The sequence below is a fragment of the Diceros bicornis genome, chromosome 2 (assembly GCF_020826845.1).
Source record: "Diceros bicornis minor isolate mBicDic1 chromosome 2, mDicBic1.mat.cur, whole genome shotgun sequence".
Taxonomy (NCBI): Eukaryota; Metazoa; Chordata; class Mammalia; order Perissodactyla; family Rhinocerotidae; genus Diceros; species Diceros bicornis.
Window position 1 is genome coordinate 56243649 of NC_080741.1, and position 22366 is coordinate 56266014.

Sequence of the window (22366 nt, forward strand, 5' to 3'; positions counted from 1 at the left end):
CCTGGCTGGCCCCCTTGTCCAGCGAACCCTATGTTACCCACAGACTCTCCCAGCCCTATCCCTGCATCCTGTCTTCTGGGATTCAGAGTTCATGTTCATTTACCATGAAATAAGAAAAACAGTAAATATTGCACAGTACAGTTCCTGGCACACAAAAGACACAGCAGAATGCTCGTGGACAACATTTGAAAGCTGAGACGGTGAGCCTGCGGTGTGAGAGCGAAAGGCGCCCCTGGTCTCAAGGGCTTCAATACCAACAGGTACAGATTAGGGGTAGCAAAGGGAAGGCAAAAGGAGAAAGAAAACAAAAAAGACAGGCCAGGAGAAAAGCTTAAAGCTTCATTAAATGAGTGGATCCAAAACTTGGAGGAAAGGATTGGATGCCATGTGGCCAACCCCCTCCTCCCCACCCTCATTATGATGCCTGTCTCTGTACACAGGGGCACCAGAAAGCGATTACTAGTCATTACGTTTTGGTGAGAGCAGTATTGTAGGGCCGTGCTTTTAATCTCTGTTTCGATCTCTGTTTGAGGAACTATTGAGAACAGGCTTCCTTCAGTGTGATGAAGATCAAGGCAGTTCCTGTGGGACACCCAGTGTGGTACGAGGGAATAGCAGTGAAGTGGTTTCATTTTCAAGGACTATGAGCCACAGGGGTTGGGAGTGGGCGGTGGGACAAAATTGGTGTGTGGGCAGGAGGCCTCGTTTTGAAATTATTCACTGCTGGCATAAATGCATTGGTCTGGGGGCTTGGGTGATAAGCAGTGGACAGAATAAAGAGGAGCAGATCCTGCATAAAGAGAAGAAAATAATATAGCTTGCCTCTCAAAAGAGCAACTATATTGGCTACCAACTTAATTTGAGTCTTTTTTTTTTTAAGTCTAGGTAGCCCAGATCATACAACGAGCATCCTTCAGTAATCTCATTGATTGAATGATAAAGAAACCACTAGATATTACTATGTATTATCGGCAAGAGGAATCTTGCTTTACTTGAGGAGAACCAATTATTGACTTGGCTCCTACCTTAGAAGAATCAAACCTGGGATGCGTTTTCAAACAAAATGTCCATTTCACTTCTTAATATCATGGTGCACATAGTCAACACTGAATTTAGTTTCACATTTGGTTCCATATGCTATGTCCTATATAATTAGAGTATGTCTTATGGCTAATAAAAATGAAGTTAAAAAGTCAAAAACCAAAACAATGACAGGAAACAACATGTGTGTACAATATGTTACTAACACTGATAATTTTCAAAAGTGAGTTAAAAAAAGTATTATAAATCTTTCAAAACACAGTGATTTATTAAGCGAAAAGTCTGAATGGGTTGCACTATTAAATTTAGCTTTTAAGTTGTTATGTCATGGGTATATCTTTTGTTCTCCTAAGTTAAATTTAGCATCCTGCATTCTGTTTTTTCCACAGCTCCATGTTTAATCATCATGCAGCCAATTTTCTGAGCTGCTCAGGAGAAATGCACTAGACAGTTTTCACGGTGATGTCTCACTGATTTCTCTTACTGATTTTGTAATCTAGGAATAGAATGTATCAAACAACCCAATAGTGATTTATTTCCATCTTCTTCTTTGCTTTTTCCCACCTATACAGGCTTCTCATAAAATAAACCTTTCCTAGGCATGGGATGAAATGGGGAAAAAAAAAAAAAAAAAACGTGGTGGCCAGAGGAAAACCATTTCAGAAATGTGTTTGTTAAACAAGTGCAAGCAATAAATTGAGCTGAGGAGGGAAAGGCGGTTAGAAGAAAAACTGAAAGTACTGACCTGAGAGTCAAGCTGATTGGAGCAAGGGTGAGAGCAGCAAGTTGGAGGATAAGCAGAAAGGAAAAGGGATAGCAAAAGAGAATAAAAGGAAGGAAACGCATTAGTTTTAAACATACAGCCAATAGACGTTATATTAGCAGGTTTTATAACCAAATGAAGGACAATAAAGCAACGTTTATCTGATATTATCCCCAAAAGGCCTGGGCACACACTGTAAGCTGTTATATTAAATATAATACATAAGAAACCAGTATCTGCTCTCATACGCATAATCACAGCAAGCCCTGATGTGAAGTAGAGGTGCACTCTGGCAACCGAATGGAAGAATTTGCCCTTTTCTAGAGGAATATTTACAGTGAAAGTTTCTATCTATGTGCATATAAAACTTTATTATTATTAATTTAAGAAACTTAAGTGGAAATTACTAAGGTATTAGAGCTGGCAGTAAGCACTGATACCAGAAAGAGTTTATTCAAACCATTAAGTTGCATGGTTATATCCTATGAGACATTTTTCCTTCATCCCAGAAAACCAAAAGGTGCTAAGCAATTGGTTTTCTGTTCAAAGATTTCCATCTTAGATGCTCACAGAGCGCTGCAACTAGCAATGATCAAAGACCCATGAGGAGGGCTTTGCGTGAAGTACCACCTGGATATCAGCCTCCCAAGAAAGGACAGAGTGACTTCCAAAGCTTCGAGTAATTTTTTTCTGTTGTGAAAATGAGGATCATACTTCATCACTGAAAATATCCAGACGCTTGAAAATTTATTTGTACAAAAATATTTAACATGCCCTTCTAATCAGTCAAAACAATAAAGTCCCTAATGCCAAGCAAAAATTAGAAGAAAAAAAAATCATGATCCTCTTCAGGCTACTACAGGAGCACATAGTGGACATTCACTTTGTTAATCTATAAAATGCCCTTTGCAAAAAACAAAAGTGGATAAACAAAGACTTTGCCAGCTATCTGCTCAGTGGGATCCCACCATTCCATACTATTAAGAAGTCGTTTTAAGCATTTCACACAGGAAGGAAAAACAAAACAAATCCTCAGGAGAAACCTTAAACAAGAACATTTCAAATGAAAACAGTGTTGACTATAATGATAGAAATCAAAGAGAAAATTCAAAACTAAACACATGGTGAAAACATTGATCCAATAATCCCTGAAACCCCCCTGCAGAGTGTTTCATGATCACGAATGCAGAAGTGATAAAAAATGAGAGTTAGGTCAGGCTATGGCCACGGTGGGGACTCTGGTGACGCTGGCCCCAGCTGCTGTTTCAAATCCTTCTGGATCAGAGATATATCAAATTGAGGTTCATGGCCAAGCTTTAGAGAATCCTAAACTGAAACGGCAAGCAAACATTTAAGATTTAGTTGCCTTTTCCAAGGGTTCACAGTTTTCATCAAATTCTCAAAGGCTTCCATGATACCCATGACCTTCCCCCAAAAGTTGCTAAGGATGGTGTAAAACCATCTGCCACTTGTTTTAAAGAAATTCCTTCAAATACATTAACAAACATAAATGGAAATTACTTAGCAAGAAGAGTTTATATCAAAACAAATAGAGCTGGTATCAAGTTTCTTCCATGTACCACGAGACTTTTAGAACATATTATCATAATTATTTAAAAAATAAAGCGTAAGTTTACATTTTGTGAAAAGAGTTCTGAAAGGCATCAAAGAAATTATGTCAGCACGTTACTGAACAAATTCAGAAGAAAAAATAATAGTCTGTTTCTCAACCTTAGATAAGGCACTTTTAGGCACCTAAAATGATTTCTCACTGTCCAAATGTCTAGTGGCATTAGTCCCCGATCCAGATAATTAAAGGGTACCTTGTCTTCTATTCTGATGTTATGTTTTAGGAGTAGAACTCTGAGCGACCCACTCTCCTCTCCACATTGGGGAGAGATGTGACTGAGGGCTTGATTTGGGCAATCCCTTTCCTCTAGACACATACTGACAATCCCCCTAACATATTTAAGATAATTATATGAAAGGTCACCTGACTGATTCCTTCCCATAGGTGAGATGCCATAAATTCAGTGGCAGCAGGCAGAGGTTGACCTGTTAACCTCTCTCTTTCCCCTAAGGCACCAAAAGATTAATTCTGAAACTCTAAATAAAACTCAGAGACCTTGATGGGCACTGACACAGAAAGACCAATATTTCACTGCCTCTAATGTTTAATTAGCTACTTAATTGTGTAGCATAGGTGATATCTAGCATTGATGATCAAAAAAGACTTCAGCCTGATTTGAACCAACTCTGAGGGGCTTGCTCAAAGCACCTCATCTACCTTGTGTCAAACTCAGAAGTTCCCTGCTGAGCCATCAGCAACAAGCATGAAAGTTTACAGACAGAACTGCACGTGGGGACCACACTGGAGCAATGTGCACTTTGAAAAGCAAAATCTTTAATGGCTGATGAAAAACATCATTCACATGGAATTTAAGAGGTAAATGCATCCATGTAAGTGCCAGGCATGTGCTATTTGGAATGTATACGTTGTGGAGAAAATAAAAAATGGGAAGATTAACGGAATAGAGAGCAAACATGAATTGCCCTCTGAAAGAGAAGTAGGCCAGTGTCAGTGTCGGTTGAGTTATTCCTAACCCTGTACCTTTTGTTGCACATGACTGAAGTTCTGGAATATTTTAGAACGCTAGATGCTTTTAAAAAGAGATCTTTTCACTCTGGTAGGTCACATTACAGACCAGAGACCACAAATTTATTTCAAGTTCAATTTTTTGGTTTTCAAAATCACAAACGTAATTGCAAACACTCCTCCACGACTCCAAAATGGAGATATATGTCACATTGCTGAGAAATCTTTAGTTCCCAACATTATGAGGTATGAATTTTGTAGTTTAAGCCAGCAAATGGAGACACTACCCTATTTAAAAAGGGCTGCCTGAGAACTCTAGGAAGACGTTTTGGTTGGAATACACATGTGGCCCAGCAGATAATGCTTCAGAAAGGCAGGCCAAGGCTGGGCTCTCCTTTTCACAAGAAATTTCCCCTCTTGATCTCCACACCACCCCCCACCTCCTCTGGGGCCTGGGCTGGGGCTAGGGCTCAGACATTTCCCAGACTATGCTCTGCTGCTGGACCCAAGACACAGGCAGGCAGAGAACTGGGACAGAGTCAAGTCCCACCACACGTTTTACGAATTACAGCGCCTGGGAGGCATCAGCTTTAAGGAGAGGCAAAGGCAGAGATAAAGAAAATGTGCAGAAAGTACATAAAGATAAATGCCTGTAAAATCACTGTTGGTTTAATGCATTCCATATTGAGGAAATAAAAATGTGAATATTCCCGATGATTTAATGGCAATAGCATCCAGCTAAGACCTGTTTGTCCAACTAGACAATTATGTTATTTTTACGCAAATATTAATTTGCATAAGTCAGCTGATGCTGATTTTCAATTACAGTTCTGGGGAGCTAATATAGTACAGAAAAATGCCTTCTAAATGTGGGCACATCACTTTCCCTCATGAAATCTAATAAAGATGGGACAGATCTCCTGTGGCCCAGCAGTGATGCCTCTCCACTGGCTGTGTGACTGTTTAATGCTACTGGACTAGCTTCTTCCTTCTGGCCCACTGTTGTACGAGATTGTTCTCAGTTGCTCATCTGTCAGACCTCGGTTCAAATCCTGACTTTGATTGTTATAAACTCTGCAACTTTGAGGAAGTTACTTAATCTGTATAAGTCACAGTTTTCTCATCTATAAAACGGGGATAATCATACTTTCTGTGTTGTGGGTAAGATTAAATGGTATACAGTATTACAGGTCAAGTGCTTAGCATAGTACCTGATAGACTAAGAGCATAAAATATACATAACCTATTATTATAATTATAATTACTATTATTAATATTATCTAGGGCATCCTCTCTATGGCACACTGCTTCTTGGAGCAGTGGACTAGGAGTCAGGAAACCTACATTACAGTTTTGTCTCTTTCTGACCACAGGACCAATCTCCAGAAGGTAGTTCAACATTTCAGGGTCCCAGCTTTCTCACCAATAAAAGAGACATGATCTTCTCTGAGATCTCACACTAGCTTTTTAGGAAAAATTTTGTTCCTAAAATAAAGTTCCAAAATAGCCAGGTAGATACATCTAAAATTAACAGTGTTTTTAAGAATCAGTAGATTGGCAGAACATTTCCACATTCTCAAACTAAAATGAAGCCCTTACGGATTTAAATTTGTATATTTGTCTCAGAAAAAACAAATTCTTGATTTAAGTGCTAAAATTAGTCACACTGAATAAAAATCAGATTATCATCAAACTAATGCTAAGATTTTTAAATAAAATATTAATTCATTTGGAGTTTGGATATATTAAATATTATATTTGAAACTGTGGAAATTTTATTGAGAATTAACCTATCCATTTAATACAGAGCCACTTAACATTGAGAATTTGTTTTAGCACTCATCTGTTCATAATGATTTAACCATCTCACCTTACACCAGGACTTGGTAACTGCAAAGTGCAATACATTTTTTTTTTTTTTTGGTGAGGAAGACCAGCCCTGAGCTAACATCTGATGTCAATCCTCCTCTTTTTTGCTGAGGAAGACTGGCCCTGGGCTCACATCCATGCCCATCTTCCTCTACTTTTATATGGGACGTTGCCACAACATGGCTTAACAAGTGGTGTGTCAGTGCGTGCCCAGGATCCCAACCGGCAAACCCCAGGACGCCGCAGCGGAGCTCGCGCACTTAACCACTTGCGCCACGGGGCTGGCCCCTGCAATACATTTTAATAGGTTGGCAGAGATTCATTTCTAATAAGAGTCAAGGTTACACAGCTGGCATGAAGCAAGGCAAAATTTGAACCCAGGTCTTTCTGCTGGTAAAGAACATGATCTTTCCACAAGACCATAAAGAGCTATTCTGCATATGTTTTGAAGTCCTTTAGGGTCTCACAAGTGTGTTGATCAGAGCTGGCAAACATTCACCGATTTATTCAAAATTTTCTGATCTCTTCCATATGGACTGAATCTAGGAAAGACAAATTCTGCCTTATTGCTGAACCAATAAGAAATCCTCAGAGGTAAGGGAGTTATGTAAGATTATTCAGAAATTCTTTCTTTATATGAAATATAGGAAAAAGCACTGATAGAAAGATTATTTTTAGAGTTCATACTATACATAAACAATAGGGACATGATTTATCTGAAATCTAAATACTCTGGAACCCTGCTATAACCCTCTTTGCTTTTAGACAGAATTTGCTATCAGGTAGGCCTGCCTTAGACCCCATTCAAATATATTTATTTACCAAATGCTATAAGGTCCTCTTAAAAGATAAATCCCAAGATGAATTTGTTGTGGTGTGCTGAAAGACATCCAAAGGATATGAGGTCCTTTACATTTCTCCTATCTTAAATGAATTCCCAACTACATTCTTCCACATTCTTTGCTTGAAACAAACCTAAACCACAAATGCTTGTCTTCAAAGGGGAAAAACTGAGGTTTCAGGTAGTCAAAGCCTCAATTTCTCACATACTTTGCTGGCACAAATGTTAGATCATGGACATCACTCAAGACAGCTGACCATTATTTTCTTAAACACAGAAGAAGCCCTCAAAAGATAAGCCAATTCCCTTCTGAGTATCCCACAGAAATACAACATTATCCCCAACAGGCCATATTCTTCAGACATAACTTGTTTCCAACATGAAATATGAATGTGCATTCCAAATCCACCACGACTTGAGATGGGCAACTAAGCAATCAATGTTCACTCACTGTTGACAACTCACAGGATGACTGCAAAATTTACCTCTCAAGTTCCGCAATCTTCTTGTCCTTGTCATTCTTTTCATTCTCCACCTCCTTGAGGATCTCCAGCAACCGGTCGACTTCCGCTTGGGCCTTGCCACACTCATCGCGGTAGTAAGATGCCTCTTTATCAAGCTGTTTTATTCGGTCTGCAAACTCGGGGTTCATCCTGGAGTCATCTTCAACATTATGAGCCTTCAACATTATATTTTTAAAGAATGTAGTTAAGACAACAGTTTAGAACAATAGATAGTGCAGTCACTAATGGCCCAGAAGTTAACTTGGGAGAAAAAAAAAATAACCACCAAGAATTATGGGTATACTGTCAGTTAAAAGGCAAAATGGAAAAATCACACATCTCAGTTACCTTAGCATTATGTTGATTTTAAGTTATATTAGAGTTTCACAGAGGAGTTTCTCTTATTGTTGACATTTTGTTCCATTAAATGTTGCTACTTTTTGCTTTTTTTCCCACCAAAAAATGAGACTCTCATCTCAGTGTGACGTCTCTATTCCTGGTGTTTTGGCAAGCAGAACTAAGACAATTCAACTCCTCACAGTTAAGGAGGTGATTCATACCAGCAGCTTCCTTTTCCGATACAGAGAAACTGAGATAAAACAATATTAAATTATTTTTCCAAGAAACACCAGAGGCATATGTAAAGCCAGGTAACATATAAGAGAATGGTTGACTGATCATTGAACACTTCATCCCACTGAGAAATTTCAGCAGAAGACATTGTTTGAAAGAAAGGCTTGGAAGTGAGGAAGGGCTTTCCAGCTAACAGTCATACCCATAAATTCTTGTTCTCTTGATTAAATTTAACCTGAACCAGGAGGAGGATGAGCTAATTCATGAACAAGCACACAGACGAGAATCTGCAAACACATGCATGGGTGGGTGGCAGCTTTACACACAAGAACAGACACAGGCAACAACACAGCAACAACACTGCAGAATAATTTGCAGCCAAAGTATTTGTGGTTTTCTGTGTGTGAGAGTGTTTTATTGCTTTTTTTTCCTTTCCAAAATAAACTTTTGGCTGAAATATTCCCAGACAGATGGAAATAACACTGCACTGCAATGTTTTGCCTACCCCTTGTTTCCCATTATTCCTAATTGACTTCTTCAAAGAGCAGGCAGAGAAAAAACAAGTAGTTTAACAACAGCGCACATTCAACAGAGAAAGTTCAGAGAAGTCATATATGTATGTATCTCTAAAATCCACATGTGAAATAATAAAATGTTAACAATTTATTAGGACTGAAGTCGTTCTGCTGTCTTGCTATGTATAGCAGATGTTCACTGTGTTCTTATACACTTTTTTTTCCTTTAATTTCAGGGAAAAAACAAGACAAGCAAGCTATAGCTACTGTTGGGTCAAATGAATCATGCATGGTTAGAAAAATTAATACTAATACTACTGTTAGAAGATTGACAGTCTTTGCAATGATTTAGTAGAAAAAAATTCCAAAATTAGTATAAATAAAAATAAATGTCTTATTTATGACAAAATAATTATTTTTAGAATAATACTTTTGCGTGTAACATATTATTTAAGCATGAGGATAGAAGGGGAATAATTTTTCACATTATTTAATCTAAGATTTCCTTATTCAAGAATTAAACTCAACTATGCAAAAGAACTGGGAAAAAATATATCAATTTAACATACTATCAAGTACTGGTTTACTCCCTTTTACCAACATTTCTCAGAAAATGGTTATTTTTAATTTATTTAGTATGTACACTGGGTTTCATTATAACCCATTAGTGAGTTTTTTCAGTAAAATTAAAATAATCTGAAAGACAATCTTGAGCTAATATACCTTTAGGTGTTTACCTGTCTGATAATTTTATTTTAAATTGAAGTAATAAATATTTAAATTTGTTAATCTTCACTTTAAAACTGTAGAGTAGATACTTCTATTTTAGAAGAAAATAACAACTCCATATACCTACTTCTATTTGTGATAATAAGAATTAACTGGTTACTCTTGTAACAGAAGAGCATTTCAAATATACAGTTTTTAAATTGCTAAGAAAAAGAAAACAAAATTTTCCTGTTAATTCTCTTCCACTTTCACACTATATTATCATTATCTTATGGCAACTAAAAACTTTTTCATGACGTTGTTCTCAAACTACTTAGCTAATAATCTTTAAAAAAGAATTAATGCACTGAGTAATGAGTAGCTAGAAACACTCAAAACAAATGAATAAATATGTTTTGATTGCCTGTTTCTGACTTGAGTTAAAATTCCTTTCTTGAGTCTAATTTAAAGATTCACAAAGAGCTAAAAGTTAGCCTCTGTGCTTTCTTTTTTGGTTGTTTTTATTCTTATGATTTTTATTATCATTATTTTTAATAAATGGGTACAGGATTACTAGTTGCAAGACCTAGATTCTAAATCCAGCCCTATGTCTTATGACAGATGAATTAACCGCTCTAAGGACAGCAAAAACTACAAAATGAGAAACATGGGGAAGGTATTCTTCATTTGTTTTTATTACGATTATTATTTTATAATATGCATCCCATCAGTGGGGCTTGTTATATAGCTAAGTTAATAGGATTATTTAATTTTTGTCAACAAGAAACTATATACATCTTCGAGAAGCCTCCCTGCTAGGTTTACAGAGAAGCATTCTGCTGGTGAGCACATTCCTTATTTTAGCTCCTTCAAGAGAAGATCATCCAAGGCCAGTTTTCAACATGGGGTGAAATTAGATGGGTTGGCAGTCTTTTCAACTCAAGAAGTGAGTATGGTTAAAGGACTCATGGGATGTTTAGAGGGACAGAAAGCCTAGGAAAAAACATAACTGAATCTAGACCACTGTTGACCTCATGTGACACTAAAGTTAAATTATGTTATTAAAACAAAAACCATAGCCAAGTTTACAGCTGGCCTGATGTCTACTAGATAATACTTGTGGATGCTAATTATTCTTCCTTTTAAAAGGAATAGACAACCTGAAGAATACCTTTGAGTTAAGTACATCTATCTATCTCCATATCAATATCTACTGATTTCTGAGCAAAAGAATTTAGGTCAAACAACTTCAATATTGGTATCAGAACTCTTGGAAGGGTTATTAAATAAAGGTGCAAATAGATATCATTTAAAAAAATTTTAAGTCAATAGAAAGCTGTAAGAAAGAGTCACAGAAAAATGGAAAAGTAACAGCTGCTTCTGGGTGATCGCTAGGATCCATGTGAACACTCAAGGGAAGAGAGAGTTTCACATGACTGAAAGCTGGTGAGTCCCTAATCCACCCTGAGCAGTGGAAGCAAAAGTCTCCGTGGAATTTATAAAAGATATGGCAGGTAACCAGCTCCATTCTGCCTGAATCACAACTTTTCAGGGAATGGGCCAAAATTACTAACCAGTATAGCATGAATGTGTTATACTGTGATCTACAAACATGGAGATGAGACTATACTAAAGAAATACAGGAGAAAATTGAGCTTACAAAGCCAATGCTTCCTTCAAAGTTACAAGGCCAGGGCCTCCTCTAAAAATGGAGTGAAGCATTTTATTTGCATTTCGGCAACATTCTTGCCTTTTCAAATTATAACATGGGTTCTTTAATCTGGACTGGCAGCTCCTGATGGGGATCAAAAGTAGATAACAGATTTGGGCCTAATGTACTTTAGAGACTACAAAAAAATAATAAATATATTTTAAAAAACCATTATCTGAACAAATTCCTACCAGGACGTTCTGACCCATTCACATTTTAGACTGAAAATGCACAGTAATTACTTCCCCTTATGCATCTGTTGGTTTGAAATTAGCTCCCCTAAAAGGTCAGGAAACAATTGCCCATTCCACTCTTCTTAGACATATCGACTTTGTCCATTAGTCAGAAATCTAGCTCTTGAAAATGCAGATTGGTGTGGATTTTCTTTTAATGGTTTCAGAACTTACATATTATAAATATATCCAAGCACACTGTCACTTTCAAAGACATCCACCAGTCATTAAACCAAAGGAATATTAATGAATATTCTTTTCTTAATGTAGAGATTTAATTTTGCTGATTAAACAGGTCAGTTTAAAAGTAAATCCAGATATCTGATTCTGCCTCAAAATATTTCTGGTAACTTTTAGAGCAACTCCCAAGCATCTTAAAGAAACATAGAAAATTGGGAAAAAGAATATTTCAGAAATGTCTGTATAACATATTAGATCAGTAAGTTTTGAGAGTCCTCCAATTATGTTTCTTGCATTTCCATATGTAAGAAAATTTCCCCACAAATGGGAATAATCAAAACAAAGTTTGGAGCCTCACTGATGTGGGCAAGTCTTGGCATTTTGATGTGAACTAATTTTGAAAGCCTGAATCAAGCACAAAAGAGAAATCTGGACATGACTTAGGACAAGTTGTACATAACAATACCTAGTGTTTATTTTAATGAAAGAATTTAGAACTATTTCAGAAAATAAGGCAAAATTTCAGATTAATACTATATCTAAATCAAAGCTGACAGCAAAAAGCGGCTAAAGCCAAACCAGGGATTAATAGTATCAATATGACAAATCACAAGCTTATTTAAACTCCTCTTGTGAAGGTTGGTCATTGATTATTTTCAATAAAATGCTAATTCATCATTCCAAGTGGCTCGAAAAGAACGCATTAACTTTGATCCAGAAACCTGCTGTGAAACTAGGCAGGGAATATTTAATTATAGTATTATGTAACATTCTCTCTTTGAAATGGGCCCTAACAATTTTAATAAAAAATCTATTATCTCAAACAAATGATTAGTTATGACCATAAAGTCCAAGCAGAACTCTAACTGATGAATCTGATGACTTTTCTTCCATGCTGCTTATGGGTTTTAGCAATAATTTGCTAAATTTATTCACTGTAGAAATACGACTTTTGATTGCAGCGCTTGGGGAGTTTAGTGTCTGTTAATAGCACTTTAACATTCCTTTCATATCTTAACAGCAGAACAGAGTATATAAACTACTTTAAACATTATATTTGATTTCAATCTTCTAAAGAAGTTACAATCTTCACATAATTCTGAGTTATGAACAAAACACTACTTTTTAAAATAAAGTTTTTAAGAGTGATTACAGAACTCCAACGTGTTATAAAATTTAAATTTTACTTTAAATCCAATTAATTAATACCAAATACAATAATTGAGTCTAAATAACACATTTGCAAACTAATAGTGATGTATCTTTGAATCTTATACTACCTAGTTCTAAAGGAAATTATTCTTTCACAATTCTAGCTACCTCCAGAATATTCATAATTTGCATATTATAATAACTATTCCAAAAAGAAATTTCTTGTCATAGATGGAATAAATAGGATATTTATAAATAAGCATAAACAAATACTCAAAATAATTTTTCTTATGTCACACATACCAAAAAATAAAAAGATCAACTGTATGCTTAAAACTTTTTAGGACCCTTCAAACAAAAATATAATTATTAATGTAATACCTTTTAACTATGCAATTTCCTAAAATTAGCAATGTAGAGAACTGAGGTAATCATCTGGATGCTCTGAAACAAAGCATGTGACTTCAAATCTTAAGTGTTATTTCAAATATTGCTTGAGTTCATTAGAGATTAAAAGCCTGGATCAAGTGTGAGGAGTGTGTGTTTGTGTGCATGTGTTTGTATATGCTATGTGTATGCTCTGAATTATCTCTTAAATAGCTATAATTTTCCATTGCGTCAGGGGGACTAGTCTAAGAGAGAATAAAATAATTTTCAGAAATAGACTTAAAAAATCATAAAAAGAAACCACTGTACCTAGACAAGGACTGTGAAAACATTTATAATTCAGCTCATCATGTCAAATACTTGGTCTTTTTCTTGTAAACTCTTATGTAAAATGTGAGCCCTGCAAAAGATGCATTTGCAGAAGAGATGGGATATCAACGGATAATGACCAGGAGTGGGGGGACTTGTATGTATGTGGGAACATCAGAGGGGTCTCAAGCGTGCGCTGGCCCACAGCAAGATTGCCCCCAGTGCCTCCAAATCAGTCATTTGCCTTGTAGCAATGAGGATATTACATGAAGCACTAAATTTAGGACCCAGAAGGTCTAACAATTTATTAAAAATTTATAAGATACTGGATACTATCTCTGGGCACAGTAACTACTACAGCAACGAAAGTATTTGAGACTGATGAAAAAACCATGTTATTTGTCTACAATTAAGAACTAAGGGAAGAAAAGAACTCAACTGAAGATAACCTGCACAGCATTTATAATGACAAGACAAAACTCCTCCAGGAGTGGAGACTGGTAGTTAAGCTACAGAAAGGTTATTATTACAACACATAATAAGGATACAAAGGCAAAATTTTAGATTCCTAAGAAACGGCATTAGAGTATCATTTAGTAAAATGGAATGACTAAAGCAAAAATAAAAGGTTTTTTAAAGTAGAAGCTTTATTTCTACTCTAGGGAAAAAATACTCCCAGGAGGACTTCAAAGCTTAATCCTTATTTACTCTGATTTATTTTAGACTGATGGACATAGGACTGACTATAAATTATCTTATTTAACAAAATTCACCAAAATTTGTAGGGTTGCTATGTTCAAAATAAATATACAAGAATAAAAGAAATATCCTAGGTACCAACAACTGGTTAGAAAATAAAAGGAGAAATATAGCATTCATAACAGTAACCTAAAAATTATATACATAGTAATGCTTAGGACTATCCTTAAAAAGAAATATCATGGGCCTACAATAGGAAAATGTCAAAACTTTACTGAAAAGATCACTGAAATACATAAAAGTTGTATCAAGTTCATGAATGGGAAGAAACAATATTTGAAAGATATTAATCATTCTAAAATTATTTTATAGGTTGAATATAATTCAAATGAAAATCACCAACAATTGCGCCTCTTAATTGACAAGGTGATCCTAAAGTTTACTTGGAATGATAGAAAATTAAAGGCTAAGAATATTAAAACAAAACAAGACAAAATGAGAAGCATAGAGAATTAGGGTGGAATTTGTTTCACTAGATGTTTAAAAATATATAACGCCACAATAATTAAAATTCTGACCCAACAAACAACAGACTGTGATAAAACTGAACAGAAGCTCAGAAACTAAGATGTCTGTCCATATGAGAACTTAGTGTACAATAAAATAGTATCAAGATCAGTGGATAAAGAAAGAATTATTTGATAAGCAGTGCTGGAATAATTAGTTGACCATTTAGAAAAATATAAAGTTAGAACCTCACCACTCAACATAAATCAAAATAAACTAAAGATAGATAAAGGGGTTAAATTGATGTAAAAAGTAACATTAAAATATTTTAAAATATAGATGAGTGTCTATTCTTGAAATCAGAGAATGACTTCTAAGCATAAAAGCAATGAGGAAATCCTAAAGGGAAATACAGCTTAAGAAACCTAAAACCAGTTCTCTTCATAAAAAAATTTAAGTTAAAATGTTCCCACAAATCTGACAAAGGCTCTATATAAAGCATAGAATAACTCATACAAACCAATAAACAAAACACTAAACTCAAAAACATGTGCTTAAATGACTTAAAGAAACAATTTACAGAAGAAAAATATAAATAGCTAATAAATGTATTAAAAACCTCAACCACACTAGTAATTAAAGAAAGGAAAGTTAAAATGAGAAAAAAAATTGCACCTAGGCATTTGCAAAAGTTATGTAAAATGACGTTCTTGGTGTTGGTTGAGGTGTGGCAGAAAGGCTGCCTTTATTCAGTGCTGGAAGAAACATGCCTTGGTAGGACTTCTCTAAAATGTAACATAGCAGGAAGTATTGGGAGCTTTTTAAAATCATTTGCCCAGGAACTTATTCTATGAAAAAAATAGAAATGTTATACTAGGAAAAAAAAAATAGAAAGAAATGACCAACATTAGGGGAATGAGTAAATAGAGTGGAGTATCATACAATCATTAAAATAGAGTTAGGGAAGAAGAGCTAATTATATGAGAAAATTCTGATCATATGTTATTAAAAATAGGATATAAAACTGAATAAACACTTTGACACAATTTGGTGAAAAGAAATAGAGTATTAGACAAGAAAAAAGAAAGAGAAAAGAGAAGAAAGGAGAGAGGGAGAGAGAAAGGGAAGGAAAAAAGGAAGCAAGAAGGAGGAAGAGAGGGAAGGAGGGGAAAGGAAAGAGGGATAAGGGAGACAGAAGAGAACAATAACAACCAAAAGATGTCTGGGTAGGGAAAAACCCAATGTTCCTATCACTCTGCAGTGAGAAGTCCTGTTATTTTTATTTTCTCCTATGTCCTTCCATACTTTTGCAAATTCTCCACTGTGATCATTCATTATTTTATAACTAGAAAAACATAGTCATTGTTTAACAGACTATTAAGGATATAAAATCCACCATGCCACGTTCCTATCAGTCCAAAAAAGAATTGGACCCTGAGAATATCTGCAGATAGGCGGAGTTAAAATAACGAGAGTTTGGCTATATTCCCAGGATGCCAAAACAAGGGGTTAGCTTAATTTACTCGGGAAGAAAAGTCAGTCAATGACTTTTGAATTAGTCACCTAAAGGACAGAAAAGTTCGCTCTTGCATCTTGGAGACCCACCACTGGGGTGAAATGAAGGCAAAGTCCATTAAGTGCCATGTCATCAACATTTCTGGAAATGGTCTAAAAGTTAGCAGAGCTATTTCTTGGCCCTACCTATCCTGACAGGGATGGTGAACTCCTATCGGGTCCTGGTAAATCTTTGCTGCTGTGGAAACAAAGCTCTCCCCAATTGTCCTGCACACACCCAAAATGTGACATACTTAGGTTTTCTCCTGTCCTTTTTTTTTTTTTTCCCCCCCAAAGCCCCAGTAGATAGTTGTATGTCATAGTTGCACATCCTTCTAGTTGCTGTGTGTGGGACGCGGCCTCAGCATGGCCGGAGAAGCAGTGTGTCAGTGCACACCCGGGATCCGAACCCGGTCTGCCAGCAGCAGAGCGCGCGCACTTAACCGCTAAGCCACGGGGCCGGCCCATCTCCTGTCCTTAACTAGTAAGTGTGAAACGATTTCAGTGGGATTACTTTACACCTTTTTAAAATGATCTAAAGAAAACACTCATTTTTCCCAGGGTCAATTTTCAAGCTTGAAGATAATCCAATCTTATTTGTCTTTCTTCACCTCTCCATTGTCTTGAGCCTGCTTATTAACACTTCCATTCAAATGTTAAGGGAAAGGAAACTTGGATGATTTTTACTGCTTTGCTAAAAATCATATTGGGGGAAGGAGGTCAATAAAGATGCTCCAACAGGGCTTGAGGAATTCTGTTTGCTAAAATAAAATTTGTTTTAAAGAATAGAGGGTGGAGGCTGAATCTAATTAAATACACCCAAGCGTCTTGTGTATCATGCTGTATGTATTCTGGAACAGAGGCTTAACAAAAAGTTGTTGGCTAGACTGTTGCCTTTATCCATGCTATTCCTTTTCCCCAGGATGGGAATTTACAAATAGGAGGTAATTAGAATGCCTGATAGCACAGATCATATCTGCCAAATGACAAATCCTGGTCAGCTTTATGTAATATTTCTCCCAGTTGAGTTGACAAAACAAAAAAACCTTTCCTCTCTTAATCAGTTAAAGAAACAAATGGCTTCATATAAATGCACACCTATCATTAGGATAAAAAAAATTAGTGGTGGCATCTGGGCTGTTTTACACACATTTTTACTAGTTACCTGTTTTTTGTACTATTAAGCTCTAATCAGAATTGTTACTATCTGTTATTAGAGGCTATATTTTAGTTTGTCCTCAGCCAAATGACACGTTTTTAACTCTTACAAAACCCACAATAATGTTAGGCATGTACCGTTCTCAAAGAACATGGCCCTATTTTTAAATCTAAATCTATTTTAACTTCTAGCACTTGAATGTAACATACACTAAGTTGCTTGTTATTTTACAAATGCTATCCCTTTTGGCATAGATAAGTCTGCATTTGAAGTATCTAAGAAAGAATTCCATGGGCCTAGATCTGCAGCTGACTTCTACTTTTCTAAAGCCTTAGAGTTGAAGTTAAGAAAAAGGTAATATCAGAGCTGGTAATATTTCCTTGAGTTCTTAATTTTTAAATTTCACATTCAAAAGAAATGGCAGTGGCCTCTGCAGAGGTCATTTCTTTCGACAGAACGGAAATGGGAAGAGACTCATAAATATTTTCAAAACCTCCCCAGTATGGACACTGTGACATGTGATCAATGGATCCTCATGCTTTGATATGTTACAGCGGGAACTTGCAGAAATGACTTACTGGGTTGTACATCTGATTGAACAACTGCTCAGCTTGCTACATTGCAAAGTTGGGGAGGCATTGAAGCACAGACAGGGAAAGAAGGAAAGATCCAGAAAAACAGCATTAGCTTAACAAATCCAGTGCATTTGCACAGACGAACTGGTCGTTAAAGAAAAAGAAATTTCAGTTTCTAAACATTCCACAGTGAAAGTGAGAGGCTCTAGGGAAATAGAAATGTTGACTTTGGCTCCTAAAAAAGAATAGCTGGAATAAGAAATTTAAGGTTTGTGTTACTTTCCCTTTCTCAAGTTAAATAACCCATGAAATAAAGAAAGCTGTCCGCTTTTGATGATACATGAAGTGTTGGCCTCTAGCAATGAATCAGAAGAAGTACTTTTGGCCAAGCTTGCAATTTATTACCTGAACTTCAAAGATGGTAATAATAAAAGATTAATTAAATCTTATCATTGAATTTATAGCTCTTCTTTTATATTAACACAAGCCTGAATTTTCTATTCAGTGTAACTTTAGAAAAATATAGATCAGCAAACAGCAGGTTAGCAATAGCAAAATATCAGTAAGCAAGACATTACAGGATTAACAGTAAATGGGAGAAGAATTGGGAGAAGAAAAAATTCAAGTCAGCAGGAAGAATAGAGGGAACCAAAATACAGGATTATCCATTGCCCACTACCAGTTCCTAGTGTGAGTTCATGATTAATAAAAAATGTAATTTTTAGTGAATATCCTATTATGTTCCAAGTGCTTTAGAATCTGTAATACTCTCCTGTCTATTTTGTGTAGAAGATTTAAATGTTTGTGGATTTAAATATACTAAATAATTTTAAATAGCACTGTCAGGCTGTATCTCATTATTAATTGGGGCCTGAATCATTAATTTGGGGCTCAACATCAAAGTGTAGAAGGTGAAATACTATAGGAACCTTTACTTTGCCAAGCTAAGACATGCGCCTTTGAAGAGCCTGAATTTTCTGTTTCTTCAAGTTTTTACCATGGTTGAAAAAAAAACACCCTCCTCAAACATGATATTAATTGGAAAATTACCAAATAGCACAAATCATAACATTTTGAATTGCTATTGCTTCTCAACTGATTTCTATTCACATAGAGTAAATTGACTTCTACATTTTAATCACCAAATACTCTTCTGAAAAACAAAATGATCCACATGTCACTAATCAGGTTCTTCTGAACCCCTGGGTGTCTATTTAAGACTAATGAATGCACTAATTTATAGCACACTCATAAGATAATGCATAGTAGTTATGCATTATTTGGTTAGTATCATTTATCAGCCTCATTAATATCAGCAAAGATTTCCTCACACATGAATATTTGCACTGTTTTTAAGAGGTGGGATGCAATGTGTAAGGAATAGTTCCTTTTCTGCTTATAACCATTTTTCATCACAAAGTATTTGAAGGTGTCTTAAATTAATACAGCAGAGTAAAGGGTTAAAAGCAACTACGTGTGTGAATGTTCCCACAAACTTTTATGTAAAAACTCATCTTTACCAATGTCAAGCATTGTTCATAAGACAAAAACAAATTTAAATCGCCATTTGGATTCCACTGTCACTGGCAGAAAAGGTTTTTGTTCAGCTAAACACATCTATGATGTTGTGTAGATTTTATGGCAAAAATACCTGGACGCTCACAAATCTTGAGCAAAATTCCATTGGGAATTCATGGTTTATTTATGACATAATAAAACTATTATGTTTTCAGCTTCCATTTAGTAACCCTTTACATTTTATTCACAAGTCACATACCCTTTTATTTAAAAGGAGGCCCAGACACTCCTTAAGCTTTTATAGCTGCTTATTTTTCCATGAGTAAATGATGTGTTTATATGTATATTCACATACTGTTGGCTTATATTTTCAAATATTTCATGTAGATCTCAATTCTTTTTAAGGTGATGGGTATTTGAGGTTTATATAGAACTATTTATTAGCATAAATTAAAGACTACTAGAAAAGGTATTTTAAACTTTTGAATTTAGTTGATGCTAGAGAGCCAAAAACAACAAAACAGCATCTGCAGGTTAGGTATAAAAATATTTAAAATATAATTACCTTATTTAATCTCACTGTACTGTGCATTTAGGAAATAGTATAATGATTATTTATATACTTAGAAATAAGTTATCTTTTCATAAATTAAATAGGTCCTTTACAGCAAGACAACCATATTTGTTACTTCAATCCTGATGATGTGGAAGAATGTTAAAACGTTGTCAGGAATATGCTAAAATGTTTACAGGATTTAGTCTGTGAATTTCACTATGTGGCATCTACCTGAGAGTCTAGGAAAACCACATGCTCATAATGTAAGTCATTTTTTCGGGCGAACCATAGCTATGTTGAAAGAAACTAAATTGAACTACATAGATGTTGATTTATTAAACTAGTCAAATCATATACATGGAAACTATAAGCCTCAATACGTGAATTTCTTCCTTTTAATTACTAGAGGATTTCAAATTCCATAGATGACTTACACTAAAAAGGAGGGTGTCAAGTATGTATCTGCAGAAATAATATATGGGGTGCCCTCATCTCCATAATGGCCCCTCAGAGTTGACGAAGGGCATCTTTCATGCCCAGGTCTATTGGACGTCCTCCTTCTTCCGGACTCAGTATACCGCAATTGAGGTAAGATAACGCAAAGGACCACCACAGAGAGCCAATGAAGTTCTCTCTTTCACAGAGTTCTCTTAGAGCCTGCCTTATGATCACAAAACTACACATTAAATAAAAAGTACCTTTCATAGGTTCATTTCTTGATATGCACGGGCATGTATAATATATTGCAGAACACATTCATATATATGTCAAGAATGTATATCATACACCCAATGCATAAATTGCCAAGTCAATCTCCATTTAAACCTCAAATGGGCAATTTAAATTCTTCTATTTATTGTTCAAGATTTCTGCTTAACTAGATATTGCTTGAAAAAAATGAGATGAGTGGATCGGGAAGTAGATTTTGCTATATACAGTTTTCTTGCTGTTTTGCTGTAAAAGGATTTGATCTGTATATTTATCTTTTCCTACATTAGTAAGGAGACTTTATTAGTGTGAAATTTCGCATGACAATTTCCTAAAATTCCATGGTAAAGTGAAGATGGTATAATCACATTACAGTTATATATTGCATCATACAAAATAGTATATTAAATTTTAAAATATCTGCAATAATTTCTCCACAGATATAGGATGCTTTCACATCCCTATCATCCATACAATATATTTTCATAACTTTAGCAAATAAATCCCCATTCTAGTGTGCTATGAATTATACATAGTCAAATTTTATTATATGCTTTGTTCGATTGTTTAGATTATCATCTCTTTTGAATAAGTTTATAAGTTGCCAAAGGGAAACAAAATGCTTAAACTCATAATGTTATGAGTTTTATATGAACAATGAGTGCAGACGTACCAAACAACACAGGGAAAAAGTCAAAGGAACAATGCATGACTGGAAATGTACTCCACAAAAATGTCCAGTTCAGAAAAAACATGTTAATGCTTCAATATAAAGATCCTGTTTTCTTTTCCAAAGCTTCTACACACAACAAGCTTTCTTAGACATAAGGCCATTTTTGGTCAAGTATAAATAATCATGCAACAGATATTCTAGGGGCTTGACTATTTTGGTGAACTTCTTGAAGTTGAATGTTGTCAGGTAAACTTTTACAAACTTCCAGTACAAAAATTGACCTACTTCTGAAAGCAGTAAAAATTTATCAGCATATAATGGGGCCCCTGGATTCTTTGGTTTGTTGCAAACATTTCCATTTGTCTTTTTTAATAGTTAAGATTTGCCCAGAGAGTAACGGCTCGTTTTTAGAATATTTTTCAGTTCCACTACTATTTTCATCTATTTTTCAAGTTTTTTTCAGACAGGAAACCTAAGATAACTTTTCAGGTTCACAGACAGATTTGATACAGACTTCTTAGGAATAAAGTTAAGAGTGTTTAATTAATTCTTTTATCAGCAGACAGGAAAAGATAAGGGGTTTGTTTGTTTTGAAAAATGTCTCTTCCTTTCCCATTTTATAAATTCATTGTAAAATGAACACGCTTTTTCTTAGACTTCGCTTACCTTTTTTAACTGTGCTTCCAATTTGCTACATTCTTCTTTCTTTTGTTCAATGGCTATTTCTAGAGATTTTAATTTGGAGTCCCTTTTCAGCCCTGCTGAGGCTAATGAAGATGCATGTTCCTTGAGGTCAATTAAACTAGACTGGAAGGAAAAGAACACTAGTAAGTAAAACACTGCAATTTCTACCAGCAATGTCTTCAATTTGAAAACATTGATTCTATACATAGCAATAAAGTGTGCATTAGACAGAAAGGGTAAATATAGTCTTACTAAGGTAACAATAGTCGGCTCTGGCCAGGAAATTAAAGTTGGCCAGCTTACAGAACCAAGCAGGATCTAATTGCAGTAGAATCAAATGTGACCAAATGGT

At 35.3% G+C, this 22366-nt stretch overlaps 1 protein-coding gene across 12 annotated transcripts in view; it reads right to left on the reverse strand.

Annotated features, from left to right (window-relative positions):
- ERC2 (ELKS/RAB6-interacting/CAST family member 2) overlaps window positions 1-22366 on the reverse strand; it is a 907015-nt gene that overhangs the window by 450910 nt on the left and 433739 nt on the right. For all 12 annotated transcript variants that reach the window (XR_009222735.1, XM_058561400.1, XM_058561371.1 and 9 more), the window contains 2 exons: window positions 21997-22137; window positions 7596-7789 (listed from right to left, as the gene is read on the reverse strand). Coding sequence is in view for 11 of the 12 variants with exons in the window: in XM_058561400.1 (XP_058417383.1) it covers window positions 7596-7789; window positions 21997-22137 (335 nt within the window). In the remaining variant the exon portion in view is untranslated. The remainder of the gene's footprint in view (window positions 1-7595; window positions 7790-21996; window positions 22138-22366) is intronic.